This window comes from Salvelinus namaycush, chromosome 7 (genome assembly GCF_016432855.1).
Source record: "Salvelinus namaycush isolate Seneca chromosome 7, SaNama_1.0, whole genome shotgun sequence".
NCBI lineage: Eukaryota > Metazoa > Chordata > Actinopteri > Salmoniformes > Salmonidae > Salvelinus > Salvelinus namaycush.
In genome coordinates this window covers 60,562,812-60,578,608 of record NC_052313.1, presented here as the reverse complement: position 1 = coordinate 60,578,608, position 15,797 = coordinate 60,562,812, and the positions used below count along the sequence as shown (strand labels likewise).

At 40.1% G+C, this 15,797-nt stretch overlaps 1 protein-coding gene across 1 annotated transcript; it reads right to left on the bottom strand.

The window, feature by feature from the left end:
- Positions 1 to 812: 812 nt before the first annotated feature.
- Positions 813 to 2,742, bottom strand: LOC120051563 (zinc finger protein 615-like; the record flags this gene model as incomplete). Its single annotated transcript, XM_038998504.1, has 2 exons — positions 813 to 2,552; positions 2,637 to 2,742. Coding segments are annotated over 2 exons (1,194 nt in total), but the record flags the coding sequence as incomplete, so codon positions are not given.
- Positions 2,743 to 15,797: the final 13,055 nt, after the last annotated feature.

Genomic DNA, 15,797 nt, shown 5'->3' with positions numbered 1-15,797 from the left:
ACCTTTTGTCTATTCCATTTGCACAACAGCATGTGAAATTTATTGTGGACAGTTTGATTTCACAGAAGTGTGATTGACTTGGAGTTACATTGTGTTGTTTAAGTGTTCCCTTTATTTTTTTGAGCAGTGTATATTACAAAAACATCTGTGCCACTCCATTTAGTATGTTACCATGCCTACCAATAAAGTATGCCTACCAATAAAAACTGAACTAAAATATAAACTAAACATGTAAAGTGTTGGTTTCATGAGCTGAAATAAAACATTCCAGCAATGTTCCATATGCACAAAAAGCTAATGTCTCTCAAATGTTGTACACAACTTTGTTTATATCCCTGTTAGTGAGCATTTCAGCCTTTGTCAAGATAATCCATCCACCTGACAGGTGTGGCATATCAAGATGCTGATAAAACAGCATTATCATTACACAGGTGCACCTTGTGCTGGGGGACAATAAAAGGCCACACAACACAATGTCACAGATGTCTCAAGTTGAGGGAATGTGCAATTCTCATGATGACTGCAGGAATGTCCACCAGAGCTGTTGCCAGAGAACTCAATATTTATATCTCTACCATAAGTCACCTCTAACGTCCTTTTAGAGAATTTGGCAGTACATCCAACCGGCCTCACAACTGCAGATCACATGTAACCACGGCAGCCCAGGACCTCTTCACCTGCAGGATTGCAGGTGGGGGGGGGGGGGGCTGAGTAGTACCTTTTGTGGGGAAAAACTCATGCTGATTGGCTGGGCCTGGCTCCCAAGTGGGCCTATGCCCTCTCAAGTCCCACCCATGCCTGAGCCCCTGCCCAGTCATGTAAAATCCTTAGATTAGGGCTTCCTTTATTTCAATTGACTGATTTCCTTAGACAAACTGTAAATCTTTGAAATTGTTGCGTTTAGATTGTTGTCCAGTATAATACGACTTGTAGGACGTATCAGATGTTAAGAATTACAATTCGTATGTTATTTTACGCATTGCTATTCATACAATATGTTACGAACTAGTAATATGTATGATGTGTTACGAAATCCAATTTGTTGTTGCTAACGTTAGCTAGGTTAGGGGTTTAAGGTAGAGTTAAATGGGTTTAGGGGAAAGGTTAGCTAACATGCTAAGTAGTTGCATGCTAAGCTAACATGCTGACATAGCTAAAAAGTAGTAAGAAGTTGCAAAGTTGCTAATTAGCTAAAATGCTAAAGTCCTCCTTGATGAGACTCAAACACGCAGCCTTTGGCTAGACGTTTGACTTACACGCCCACCCCTCCACAGAGCAGGAGTAAGGATCCTCCCCTGTGTGTATACATTGGTGTGTTAAGTTGCTATGGTGAGAGAAACTCACCCAAAAGTCAGAGAAGATGTAAGCAGGCTTCTCTCATGCGCGTGTTCTCTGATCAACTTTTAGCTCAGTTGCTGTTTTGAAGCATTTTACACAGGCAGAGCAGGAGTATGGCTTCTCTCCTCATGTATATGTTGGTGTTTTTAAGGTATCCAGTCGAGAGAAACTCACCCCACAGTTAGAACAGGAGTAAGGCTTTTCTCCTGTATGTGTTCTCTGATTAACTTTTAGCTCATTTGATGTTTTAAAACATTTTCCACAGTCAGAGCAGGAGTATGGCTTCTCCCCTGTATGTATTCGTTCATGTGTTTTTAAGTCGGACAATTTAGAGAAACTAGTTCCACAGTCAGAGCAGTAATACGGCTTCTCTCCTGTGTGTGTTCTCTGATGAACTCTTAGCTCAGTTGATGTTTTGAAGCATTTTCCACAGTCAGAGCAGACATAAGGCTTCTCTCCTGTGTGTATAAGTTGGTGTGATTTTAAGGTGCCCAGATGAGAGAAACTCGCCCCACAGTCAGAGCAGAAGAAAGGCTTCTCTCCTGTGTGAGTCCTCTGATGAACTTTTAGCTGAGTTGATGTTTTAAAACATTTTACACAGTCAGAGCAGACGTAAGGCTTCTCTCCTGTGTGTGTTCTCTGATGAACTTTTAGCTCATTTGATGTTTTAAAACATTTTCCACAGCCAGAGCAGTAATAGGGCTTCTCTCCTGTGTGTGTTCTCTCATGAACTTTTAGATGAGTTGATGTTGTGAAGCATTTTCTACAGTCAGCGCAGACGTAAGGCTTCTCTCCTGTGTGTGTTCTCTGATGAACTTTTAGCTCATTTGATTTTTTAAAACATTTTCCACAGTCAGAGCAGGAGTAAGGCTTCTCCCCTGTATGTATACGTTCATGTGATTTTAAGTGGGAAAGTTGAGAGAAACTAGTTCCACAGTCAGGGCAGAAGAAAGGCTTCTCTCCTGTGTGTGTTCTCTGATGAACCTTTAGCTGAGTTGATGTTTTAAAACATTGTCCACAGTCAGAGCAGTAATAAGGCTTCGCTCCTGTGTGTATACGTTCATGTGTTTTTAAGTGGGAAAATTTAGAGAAACTAGTTCCACAGTCAGAGCAGTAATATGGCTTCTCTCCTGTGTGTGTTCTCTGATGAACTTTTAGCTCAGTTGATGTTTTGAAGCATTTTCCACAGTCAGAGCAGGAATAAGGCTTCGCTCCTGTGTGTATACGTTGGTGTGTTTTTAAGGTGCCCAGATGAGAGAAACTCGCCCCACAGTCAGAGCAGAAGAAAGGCTTCTCACCTGTATGTATTCGTTCATGTGTTTTTAAGTGGGAAAATTTAGCGAAACTAGTTCCACAGTCAGAGCAGTAATACGGCTTCTCTCCTGTGTGTGTTCTCTGATGAACTTTTAGCTCAGTTGATGTTTTGAAGCATTTTCCACAGTCAGAGCAGACGTAAGGCTTCTCTCCGGTGTGTATACGTTGGTGTGTTTTTAAGGTGCCCAGATGAGAGAAACTCACCCCACAGTCAGAGCAGAAGAAAGGCTTCTCTCCTGTGTGTGTTCTCTGATGAACCTTTAGCTGAGTTGATGTTTTAAAACATTGTCCACAGTCAGAGCAGTAATAAGGCTTCTCTCCTGTGTGTGTTGTCTGATGAACTTTTAGCTCATTTGATGTTTTAAAACATTTTCCACAGTCAGAGCAGTAATAAGGCTTCTCTCCTGTGTGTGTTCTCTGATGAACTTTTAGATGAGTTGATGTTGTGAAGCATTTTCCACAGTCAGAGCAGACGTAAGGCTTCTCTCCTGTGTGTGTTCTCTGATGAACTTTTAGCTCATATAATGTTTTAAAACATTTTCCACAGTCAGAGCAGGAGTATGGCTTCTCCCCTGTATGTATACGTTCATGTGATTTTAAGTGGGAAAGTTGAGAGAAACTAGTTCCACAGTCAGGGCAGAAGAAAGGCTTCTCTCCTGTGTGTGTTGTCTGATGAACTTTTAGCTCATTTGATGTTTTAAAACATTTTCCACAGTCAGAGCAGTAATAAGGCTTCTCTCCTGTGTGTGTTCTCTGATGAACTTTTAGATGAGTTGATGTTGTGAAGCATTTTCCACAGTCAGAGCAGACGTAAGGCTTCTCTCCTGTGTGTGTTCTCTGATGAACTTTTAGGTCATATAATGTTTTAAAACATTTTCCACAGTCAGAGCAGGAGTATGGCTTCTCCCCTGTATGTATAAGTTCATGGGATTTTAAGTGGGAAAGTTGAGAGAAACTAGTTCCACAGTCAGGGCAGAAGAAAGGCTTCTCTCCTGTATGTATTTTTAGGTGTATTTTTAGCTTTGAAAGAAATGGGAAAATCTCTTCACAATGTGGGCAGTGATGAGACCTCTTAGCTCTCTGATCTTCCTGCTGTTGCTCTCTGGATGTAGAGAATGTCTCAACATGGTATCCTGTGTGAACATCAGAACAACCAGTCAGTTGGTGTGATATACATGTTAATCAAATGTATTTTATGAAGTCCTTTTTACATCAGTAGTTGTCACAAAGTGCTTAACCTGTCTGGTACAAGTACACGCTAGCATCCCACCTCGACAACAGCCAGTGAAATTGCAGGGCGCCAAATTCAAAACAACAGAAATCCCATAATTAAAATTCCTCAAACATACAAGTATTTTACACCATTTTAAAGATAAACTTCTTGTAAATCCAGCCACAGTGTCCGATTTCAAATAGGCTTTACGGCAAAAGCACACCAAACGATTATGTTAGGTCAGCACCTAGTCACAGAAAACCATACAGCCATTTTCCAGCCAAGGAGAGGTCTCATAAAAGTCAGAAATAGCGATTAAATTAATAACCTAACCTTTGATGATCTTCATCAGATGGCACTCATAGGACTTCATGTTAAACAATAAATGTGTGTTTTGTTCGATAAAGGTAATCTTTATATCCAAAAACCTAATTTGAAATTGGTGTGTTGTGTTCAGAAATGCATTGTCTCAAACAAACATTTGGTGAAAGTGCAGAGAGCCACATCAAATAACAGAAATACTCATCATAAACATTGATAAAAGATACAAGTGTTAAACATACGAATACCAATAAACTTCTCCTTAATGCAACCGCTGTGTCAGATTTCAAAAAGGCTTTACGGCGAAAGCACACTTTGCGATTATGTTAGGTCAGCGACTAGACACAGAAACCCATACAGCCATTTTCCAACCAAGGAGAGTCACAAAAAGTCAGAAATAGCATTAAAATTAATCACTTACCTTTGATGATCTTCATCTGGTGGCACTCCCAGGTCTCCATGTTAGACAACAAATGTTCGTTTTGTTCAATAATGTTCATCTTTATGTCCAAATACCTCCGTTTTGTTGGTGCGTTTAGTTCAGAAATCCAAAAGGCACAATGCGCTCTCTCAACACCAAGAAGAAAAGTCAAAAAAGTACAATAAAAGATAGTAGAAACATGTCAAATGATGTTTAAAATCAATCCTCAGGTTGCTTTTGTCATAAATAATCAATAATATTTCAACCGGACAAAAACTTCGTCAATGGAAAAAGGTAAACAAGAAATGCGCACTCCCGATCACGTGCTTGGTTCATGGATGGAAATTTCCACTGTCCGCTCATTGAAAGCGGTGTATCTCTTCATTTTTCAGAGTAAAAGCCTGAAACAATGCCTAAAGACTGGTCACATGTTGAGGAAGCCATAGAGATCGTGAACTGGGTCCTAAGTCTTCGTATGGTGGATAGGCTTTCAATGGAAAAACATCCTTTCAAAATAATAGTACTTCCTGGTTTGATTTTCTTCGGGTTTTCCCTGCCATATCAGTTCTGTTATACTCACAGACATTGTTTTAACAGTTTTGGAAACGTTAGAGTGTTTTCTATCCAAATCTACTAATTATATGCATATCCTAGCTTACGGGCCTGAGTAGCAGGCAGTTTAATTTGGGCACGGTTTTCATCCAAAATTCTAAATGCTGCCCCCTACCCTAGTGAAATTAACAAAAACCCAGCCTAAAATCCCCAAAGAGCAAGCAATGCAGATGTAGAAGCACAGTGGCCACAAAAAAAAAACCTAGAAAGCAGGAACCTAGGAAGAAACTTAGAGAGGAACCAGGCTCAGAGTGGTGACCAGTCCTCTTCTGGCCATACCGGGTGACAGGTAGCCTAGTGGTTAGAGCAACCGAAAGGTTGCAATATCGAATCCCCGGGCTGACAAAGTAAAAATCTGTCATTCTGCCCCTGAACAAGGCAGTTAACCCACTGTTCCTAGGCCGTCATTGAAAATAAGAATTTGTTCTTAACTGACTTGCCTAGTTAACCTGTTTGGGCGCATGTCCAAACGCTAGCGGGACACCTACGACAACATCCGGTGAAATTGCAGAGCGCGAAATTCAAAATACAAAAATCGTAATATTAAACATTCATGAAAATACAAGTGTCTTACATCATTTAAATGCTTCTTGTTAATCCAACTGCGTTGTCAGATTTCAAAAAGGCTTTACGGAGAAAGCATACCATGCGATTATCTGAGGACAGCGCCCCACGTCAAAATACTTTTTAAACCAGCACAGGCGTCACAAAATCACAGACAGCAATTAAACAAATCACTTACCTTTGAAGATCTTCCTCTGATTGCAATCCCATGGGTCCCAGCTACACAATGAATGGTCGTTTTGTTCGATAAAGTCCTTCATCATATCCCAAAAATGTCAGTTTAGATGGCGCGCTTGATACAGTAATTCACTCGGTCAACATGCACACAAACGAATCCAAAAAGTTACCGGTAAAGTTTGTCTAAACAAGTCAAAGGATGTTTCTAATTAATCCTCAGGTATTCTAATATCTAAATAAACAATAATATTTAAGACGGAGAATAGTGTGTTCAATATCGAAGATAAATAACGAAGAGCACGCTCTTGTTGATGCGCAAAACATGACTACTTTTCTAAATGGGGGACACCTTGGAAAAACTACAAATAATTGTTCATTTTTCAAAAAACAAGCCTGAAACCCTTTCTAAAGACTGTTGACATCTAGTGGAAGCCATAGGAACTGCAATCTGGGTCCTATCTATTTGTATATCCCATAGGCAAGCATTGAAAAAACCTGTGACCTCAAAAACTAAAAATTCCAGATGGATTTTCCTCGAGGCTTTCGCCTGCCATATCCGTTCTGTTATACCCACAGACATTATTTTAACAGTTTTAGAAACTTCAGAGTGTTTTCTATCCAATGCTATCAAGTATATGCATATCCTAGCTTCTGGGCAGTTTACAGGCAGTTTACTTTGGGCACGTCAGTCATCCGAAATTCCGGACAATAACCAGTATGCTAAGGAAGTTAACTTCTTCTGGCTGCAAGCCCGAGGCCGCCCACAATATGACAACAGCCACTTCAAGTGCAGGGCGCGAAATTCAAAATATATTTTTTTGAAATATTTAACTTTCACACATTAACAAGTCCAATACAGCAAATGAAAGGTACACATATTGTGAATCCAGCCAACATGTCCGATTTTTAAAATGTTTTACAGCGAAAACAGCACGTATATTTATGTTAGCTCACCACCAAATACAAAAAAGGACAGATATTTTTCACAGCACAGGTAGCATGCACAAAGCCAACCTAACTAACCAAGAACCAACCAAACTAACCAACAAACAACTTCATCAGATGACAGATGACATCAGATGACGTCTTATAACATGTTATTCAATAAATCTATGTTTTGTTTGAAAAATGTGCATATTTCAGGTATAAATCATAGTTTACATTGCAGCTACAATCAGAAATTGCACCGAAAGCAGACAGAATACTTACAGACACCAACGTCAAATACCTAAATACTCATCATAAAACATTTCTGAAAAATACATAGTGTACAGCAAATGAAAGACAGGCATCTTGTGATTCCAGACAATATTTCCGATTTATTAAGTGTTTTACAGCGAAAACACAATATAGCGTTATATTAGCTTACCACAATAGCCAGAAACACAAGCCATTTCCCAGCAGCAAAAGTTAGCGATCGTAACAAACCAGCAAAAGATATATAATTTTTGACTAACCTTGATATGCTTCATCAGATGACAGTCCTATAACATCAGGTTATACATACACTTATGTTTTGTTCGAAAATGTGCATATTTAGAGCTGAAATCAGTGGTTATACATTGTGCTAACGTAGCTACTTTTTCCCACAACGTCCGGATTTTTTTCTGACACTTTTTCTGACACACATATTCTGACCAAATAGCTATTCATAAACATAGCTAAAAAATACATGTTGTATAGGAAATGATAGATACACTAGTTCTTAATGCAATCGCCGTGTAAGAATTCTAAAAATAACTTCATTACGACATAAGGCTTACGTTATGGCGACCGAGTGCCCAAAACCTGGGCGCAAAACTAATAGTACACAGTTCGACAGATATATGAAATAGCATCATAAAATGGGTCCTACTTTTGCTGATCTTCCATCAGAATGTTGTACAAGGTGTCCTTTGTCAAGAACAATCGTTGTTTAGATTTAGAACGTCCTTTTTCCCTCTTGAATTAGCAAGCGCACTAGCCAAGTGGCGCGAAGCTCTCCTTTCTGAACAAAGGCACACAACGCAACACGCCTAACGTCCCGAATAAATTTCAAAAATCTAATAAAACTATATTGAAAAAACATACTTTACGATGATATTGTCACATGTATCAAATAAAATCAAAGCCGGAGATAGTAGTCGCCTATAACGACAGCTTTTCAAAAGGCAATCCCCGGTTCCTCCTTGCGCCTTCCTGAAAACAGGAAATGGGCGACACGTCATTCCAAGAGGATTTATTCCATCTCAGACCAAGATAAACACTCCATTTCTTCTCTCACTGCCTCTTGACATCCAGGGGAAGGTGTATGACGTGCATGTATACTAATACGTATCATGCCCATTTATAGGCAGGACCTAGAAGAGAGCATCGATTTCAGATTTTCCACTTCCTGGTCAGGAAGTTTGTGCCAAATGAGTTCTGTTTTACTCACAGATATAATTCAAACGGTTTTAGAAACTAGAGAGTGTTTTCTATCCAATAGTAATAATAATATGCATATTGTACGAGCAAGAATTGAGTACGAGGCCGTTTGAAATGGGCACCTTTTATCTGGCTACTCAATACTGCCCCTGCAGCCCAAACATATTAAATAAAGGTTAAAATAAATTTAAAAAAATACACTACCATTAGTGGTGAAATAAATTAATAAATTCTAAAGTTACAAATGTCCTTATTTTTTAAAGAAAAGCACATTGTCCATTCAAATAATGTCAAATTGATCAGAAATACAGTGTAGACACTGGTAATGTTGTAAATGACTATTGTAGCTGGAAACGGCTGAAGATCTCGTACAACGCTGTGAACTACTCTCTTCACAGAACAGCGCAAACAGTCTCTAACCAGAATAGTGTCTAGAAGGCCAGCATCCCGGAGTCACCTCTTCACTGTTGACATTGAGACTGGTGTTTTGCGGGTACTATTTAATGAAACTGCCAGTTGAGGACTTGTGAGACGTCTGTTTCTCAAACTAGACACTCTGAAATACTTGTCCTCTTGCCCAGTTGTGCACCGGGGCCTCCCACTCCTCTATCTATTCTGGTTAGGGCCAGTTTGCGCTGTTCTGTGAAGGGAGTAGTACACAGCGTTGTACGAGATCTTCAGTTTCTTGGCAATTTCTCACATGGAATAGCCTTCATTTCTCAGAACAAGAATAGACTGACGAGTTTCAGAAGAAAAGTCTTTGTTTCTGGCCATTATGAGCCTGTAATCGAACCGACAAATGACCCAGATAGTCAACTAGTCTAAAAAAGGACCGTTTTATTGCTTCTTTAATCAGCACCACAGTTTTCAGCTGTGCTAACATAATTGCAAAAGGGTTTTGTAATGATCAATTAGCCTTTTAAAATGATAAACTTGGATTAGCTAACACAACATGCCATTGGATCACAGGAGTGATGGTTGCTGATAATGTGCCTCTGTACACCTATGTAGTTATTCCATAAAAAAAAAAAAAATCAATTTCCAGATACAATAGTCATTTACAACATTAACAATGTCTACACTGTATTAATGGTCAATTTGATGTTATTTTAATGGACAAAGAAAACATACTTTTCTTTCAAAAACAAGGACATTTCTAAGTGACCCTAAACTTTTCAACGGTAGTGTATGTATTCATTTCAGTAGGCTGTATGGGAATGGGAATAAAACTATTCTGAAACTGGGTAGGAGTCAAAAACTAAAAAGAGGCAAAAGTTGTGAAAATGATGAGCTATATCATCCTCCACTCAACATCAAAAGGGTGATAGTAGAATTTGTATGTTTAAAGTAATGACTAAAATATTTCACCCTGAAACTGTATCACTGTGTGTGAAATCCATTAGACACATAAGACTATAAGTGGATAATGTGTGTAGCGTAAGCAGGATAGAATTAGAACATTGTGTTCCTTACAGGACACTCTGTCCCCACCCGTGGAGTGGAGAAACTGTTAGGCTTGCTGAATATGATAAACAATGTAAGTGTACAGTGGAACAATACAGCCCGCCTAAAGCGGGGTGGGGTTCTCGACTGATGTGTGTATAAAAGATGGGCTCTGAACTTGAGGGCAGAGCTCTCTGAATAAAGAACTGATCATTTGTATGCTGGGACTCTGTTTATTAAACTTAGAGCCTTACAACCTCTAGGATACAGATGGAGTTATAAAATAGTTCAGTTAGAACATTGGGATAGAAATTCTCATGACAAACGGTTAGTAACTACACAGACTAATTTCATAGAACTTTAAAACATTGGCAGTTTGTCTACTCCACTTCTTTAGTCTACACTCTGAGCACTCCAGATAGCCCAGTGAATAAAACAAATGCTGGCAATACTGGTGTCATCCATACAAGTCTTAGCAGCATGAAATAACATCTACAATGCATTCAAAAAGTATTCAGACCCCTTGACTTTTTGTTTTTGTTACATTACAGTATGGTTCTAATTCTCATCAATCTACACACAATACCCATAATGACAAAGCAAAAACAGGTTTTTAGAAATAACTTAAATATTACATTTACGTAAATATTCAGACCCTTTACACAATAGTTAGTTGAAGCACCTTTGGCAGCAATTACAGCCTTGAGTCTTGTTGGGTATGAAGCTACAAGCTTGGCACACTTGTATTTGGGGAGTTTCTCCCATTCTTCTCTGCAGATCCTCTCAAGCTCTGCCAGGTTGGATGGGGAGCGTCTCTGCAAAGCTATTTTCAGGTCTCTCCAGAGATGTTTGATCGGGTTCAAGTCCGGGCTCTGGCTGGGCCACTCAATGACATTCAGAGACTTGTACCGAAGCCACTCCCACGTTGTCTTGGCTGTGTGCTAAGGGTCGTTGTCCTGTTGGAAGCTGAACCTTCACCCCAGTCTGAGGTCCCGAGCTCTCTCAAGTAGGTTTTCATCAAGGATCTCTCTATACTTTGCTAAGTTCATCTGTCCCTTGATCCTGACTAGTCACCCAGTCCCTGCCGCTGAAAAACATCCCCACAGCATGCTGCCGCCACCACCATGCTTCACCGTAGGGATGGTGCAAGGTTTGCTCCAGACATGACGCTTGGCATTCAGGCCAAAGAGTTCAATCTTGGTTTCATCAGACCAGAGAATCTTGTTTCTCATAGTCAGAGTCCTTTAGGTGCCTTTTGGCAAACTCCAAGCGGACTGTGATGTGCCTTTTACTGAGGAGTGGCTTCCGTCTGGGCACTCTACAATAAATGCATGATGAGTGGAGTGCTGCAGAGATAGTTGTCCTTCTGGAAGATTCTCTCATCTCCATAGAGGAACTCTGGAGCTCTGTCAGAGTGGCCACCTCCCTGACCAAGGCCCTTCTCCCCCGATTGCTCAGTTTGGCTGGGCGGCCAGCTCTTCCATTGAAGAATGATGGAGGCCTCTGTGTTCTTGGGGACCTTTAATGCTGCAGAAATGTTTTGGTACCGGTCCCCAGATCTGTGCCGACACAATCCTGTCACGGAGCTCTACGGACAAATCCTTCAACCTCATGACTTGGTTTTTACTCTGACATGCACTGTCAAATGTGGGACCTTACATAGACAGTTGTGTGCCTGTCCAAATCATGTCCAATCAATTGATTTTACCACAGGTGGACTCCAATCAAGTTGTAGAAACATCTCAAGGATTATCTCACAGCAAAGGGTCTGAAAACTTACGTAAATAAGCAATTATTATATTTATTTTTTTACATTTGCAAGAATTTCTAAAAACCTGTTTTGGCTTTGTCATTATGGGGTATTGTGTGTAGATTGACGAGGAAAAACATGTAATCAATTTTAGAAAAAGGCTGTAACGTACCAAAATGGGAAAAATGGGAAGGGGTCTGACAGTGCCCTTGGAAAGTATTCAGACCCCTTGACTTTTTCCACATTTTGTTATGTTACAGCCTTATTCTAAAATTAAAAAAATATATATCCTCAGCAATCTACACACAATACCCCATAATGACAAAGCGAAAACAGGTTTAGAAATTTTTGCAAATTTATAAAAATTAAAAAAACAAGACAGACTCAAAATTGAGTTCAGATGCATCCTTTTTCCATTGATCATCCTTGAGATGTTTCTACAACTTGATATATAAAATATTAAATATACACTACCGTTCAAAAGTTTCGGGTCACTTAGAAATATCCTTGTTTTGAAAGAAAATCACATTGATTGTCCATTAAAATAACATCAAATTGATCAGAAATACAAGGTAGACATTGTTATTGTTGTAAATGACTATTGTAGCTGGAAACGGCAGATATTTTATGGAATATCTACATAGGCGTACAGAGGCCCATTATCAGCAACCATCACTCCTGTGATCCAATGGCATGTTGTATTAGCTAATCCAAGTTGATAATTTTAAAAGGCTAATTGATCATTAGAAACCCCTTTTGCAATTATGTTAGTACAGCTGAAAACTGTGGTGCTCATTAAAGAAGCAATAAAACTGGCCTTTGCAACTCTGCCTAGAAGGCCAGCATCCCGGAGTCGCCTCTTCACTGTTGTTAGGATTTGTGTTTATTGCACTATAACCCAATGCTATATCACATGTGATTGAATATTAGCAACTGTTGGCCTGGGCGCCTGGGTGTGTGTGCTGGAAGTAACAGTTAGCCCCAGATAAGTGTGCTGGGAAGCTGTGGTTAGCCTTGAGCGAGAACAGTGTGCTCTGTATGCAGGTGCAAATAGCTCAGACAATGTTGCAGAGCTATCTGACCTCAGTCTCTGGGGTGAGGGAGCGTAATCTACACAGCAACAGCGCCGGGACGCCAAAGAGCGCAAAGAGGCTGGGACTAGCCTGAGCGCCGGCGATAGGCTGAGCAGAGTTTAAACCACGCTCAGCCTCTACTGTGATAGGCCAACAGACGGGTTGGAACTAGTCTGTCACAGTATAAGAACAGCTGTTTACTTACATCCTGCCAGTTCTCTGTTCTGCCCTGCGAGGTGATACAGAGAGCCCGTATATACGAAAATTGCATTTACCATTTATCGCTTGAATTTAATAAAAATACTTAAAGTATATTCGGTTACATTTTGTCCTGATACCAGATTTGAATTGACGCAAATCCCTTATACTGTTGACGTTGAGACTGGTGTTAAGTGACCCCAAACTTTTGAATTGAGCTCAGGTGCAGCCTATTTCCATTGATCATCATTGAGATGTTTCTACAACTTGACATATAAAATATGAAATATATATGTATCAGATATAAATCATCAGGATGTGGTAGTCTACTGGTTATGTTCAACACTTCTCCAATCGTTGTTGAGATCTGATATTCTGTGCAGGCCAAAACGAGACGTAGGCCTATATCATATTTCTCAAATCCTTTTCAGGCTAAATTCCAGTCGATCACGGAGAGAACAGTTATGCATAACTACACTGGGAAAAAATATAAACGTAATATGTAAAGCGTTGGTCCCATGTTTCATGAGCTGAAATAAACAAAATCTCAGAAATGTTCCTACACACAAAAAGCTTATTTCTCTCAAATTGTGTGCACAAATATGTTTACATCCCTGTTAGTGAGCATTTCTCCTTTGCCAAGATAATCCATCCACCTGACAGGTGTGGCATATCAAGAAGCCGATTAAACGGCATAATCATTACACAGTCGCACCTTGTGCTGGGTACAATAAAAGGACACTTTAAAATGTACAGTTTTGTGACAACACAACGCCGCAGATGTCTCAAGTTTTGAGGGAGCGTGCAATTGACATGCTGACTGCAGGAATGTCGACCAGAGCTGTTTCCTGGGAATTAAATGTTAACTTCTGAAGGATAGGGGGCAGCATTTGGAATTTTGGATGAAAAGCGTGCCCAAATTAAACTGCCTGCTACTCAGGCCCAGAAGCTAAGATATCATATCATTAGTAGATTTGGATAGAAAACACTCTGAAGTTTCTAAAACTGTTTGAATCATGTCTGTGAGTATAACAGAACTTATTTGGCAGGCAAAACCCCAAAGACAAACCCTTCAGAATTTTCATTTTTGAGGTCACTCTCTTTTCAATGGGTTTTCATTGGGAATCCAGTTCCTATCGCTTCCACTGGATGTCAACAGTCTTTAGAAATTGGTTGAGGTTTTTCCTTTGAGAAATGAAGAAGTAGCACTGTTCAGAATGAGGCTAGAGGCTAGCGGGAAGTGTAATCTTTGTTAGAGGAGCTTAACCTGAAAGCTCGCTACACATTGTTTTCCTCCGGTATTGAACACAGTATATCCCGTCTTAAATTTTATCGATTATTTACGTTAAAAAACACCTAAAGTTGTATTAGGAAAGTAGTTTGAAATGTTTGGACAAAGCTTACAGGTAACTTTTGTAGTCATGTTGCACGAGTTGGAACCAGTGTTTTTCTGGATCAAACGCGCCAAATAAATGGACATTTTGGAAATATATCGACGGAATTAATCGAACAAAAGGACCATTTGTGATGTTTATGGGACATATTGGAGTGCCAACAGAAGACGCTCGTCAAAGGTAAGGCATGAATTATATCTTTATTTCTGCGTTTTGTGTCGCGCCTGGAGGGCTGAAATATGATGGTCTGTGTTTGTTTGCTGGGGTGCTATCCTCATATAATAGCATCGTTTGCTTTCGCCGTAAAGCCTTTTTGAAATCTGACACGTTGGCTGGATTCACAACAAGTGTAGCTTTAATTTGGTGTATTGCATGTGTGATTTCATGAAAGTTGAATTTTTATAGTAATTTATTTGAATTTGGCGCTCTGCATTTTCACTAGATGTTGGCCAGTTGGGACACTAGCGTCCCACATATCCTAGAGAGGTTTTAATTCCTCTACCATAAGCTGCCTCCAACATCGTATTAGAGTATTTGGCAGTACGTCCAACCGGCCTCACAATTGTAGACCACGTGTAATAACGTCAGCCCAGGACCTGAGGTGGGTCTGGCTGCCAAGTGGGTGGGCCAATGCCTTCCAAGGCCCACCCATGGCTGCACCGCTGCCCAGTCATGTGAAACCTACAGGTTAGGGCCTAATTCATTTCAATATATATATATATTTTTTATTACATTTAACCTTTATTTAACTAGGTAAGTCAGTTAAGAACAATTCAAACTAACAATGACGGCCTTCCGGGTAACAGTGGGTTAACTGCATTGTTCAGGGGCAGAACGACAGATTTTTACCTTGTCAGCACAGGGATTTGATCCAGCAACCTTTCGGTTACTGGCCCAACGCTCTAACCACTAGGCTACCTGCCGCCCCTTATATGAACTGTAACTCAGAGAAATCGATGAAATTGTTGCATGTTGTGTTTTATATTTATGTACGATAAACATACAAGAAGCTGGTGAAGAGCTACAAAAGGAAGTAAATAGCCCTATTAGACTGAAAGATGATGGAATTTCATCAAACTTATGAGCTCCCGAGTGGCACAGCAGTTTAAGGCACTGCATCTCAGTGGTGCTAAAGGCGTCACTACAGACACCCTGGTTAGATTCCAGGCTGTGTCACAACCGGCCGTGATTGGGAGTCCCATAGGGCGGCACACAGTTGACCAATTGTCGTCCGGGTTTGGCCGGTGTAGGCCGTCATTGTACATAATAATTTGTTCTTAACTGACTTGCCTAGTTAAATAAAGGTTAATAGTAATAATTGTGAGGCTCTCCATGAGCATTAGCTGCTACTTCACTCAATCCTGTTTTAAAAAGTCTCCCTGTGTGACATTCCTTGAGACCAACCAGAAATGTTTCCTTGGCCAAATATTCCCAGATTTTCATAAAATCAGCCAAACATGTTCTCTCGTTTCTGCATCACCAAATGTTGCGTGAGACAAAAGAGTAGGCTAGGTGAGCATCAATCACTAGTTCGGTGCAGCAGACTGCAGGGGTGTAGTGCTGCAAGAGCGAT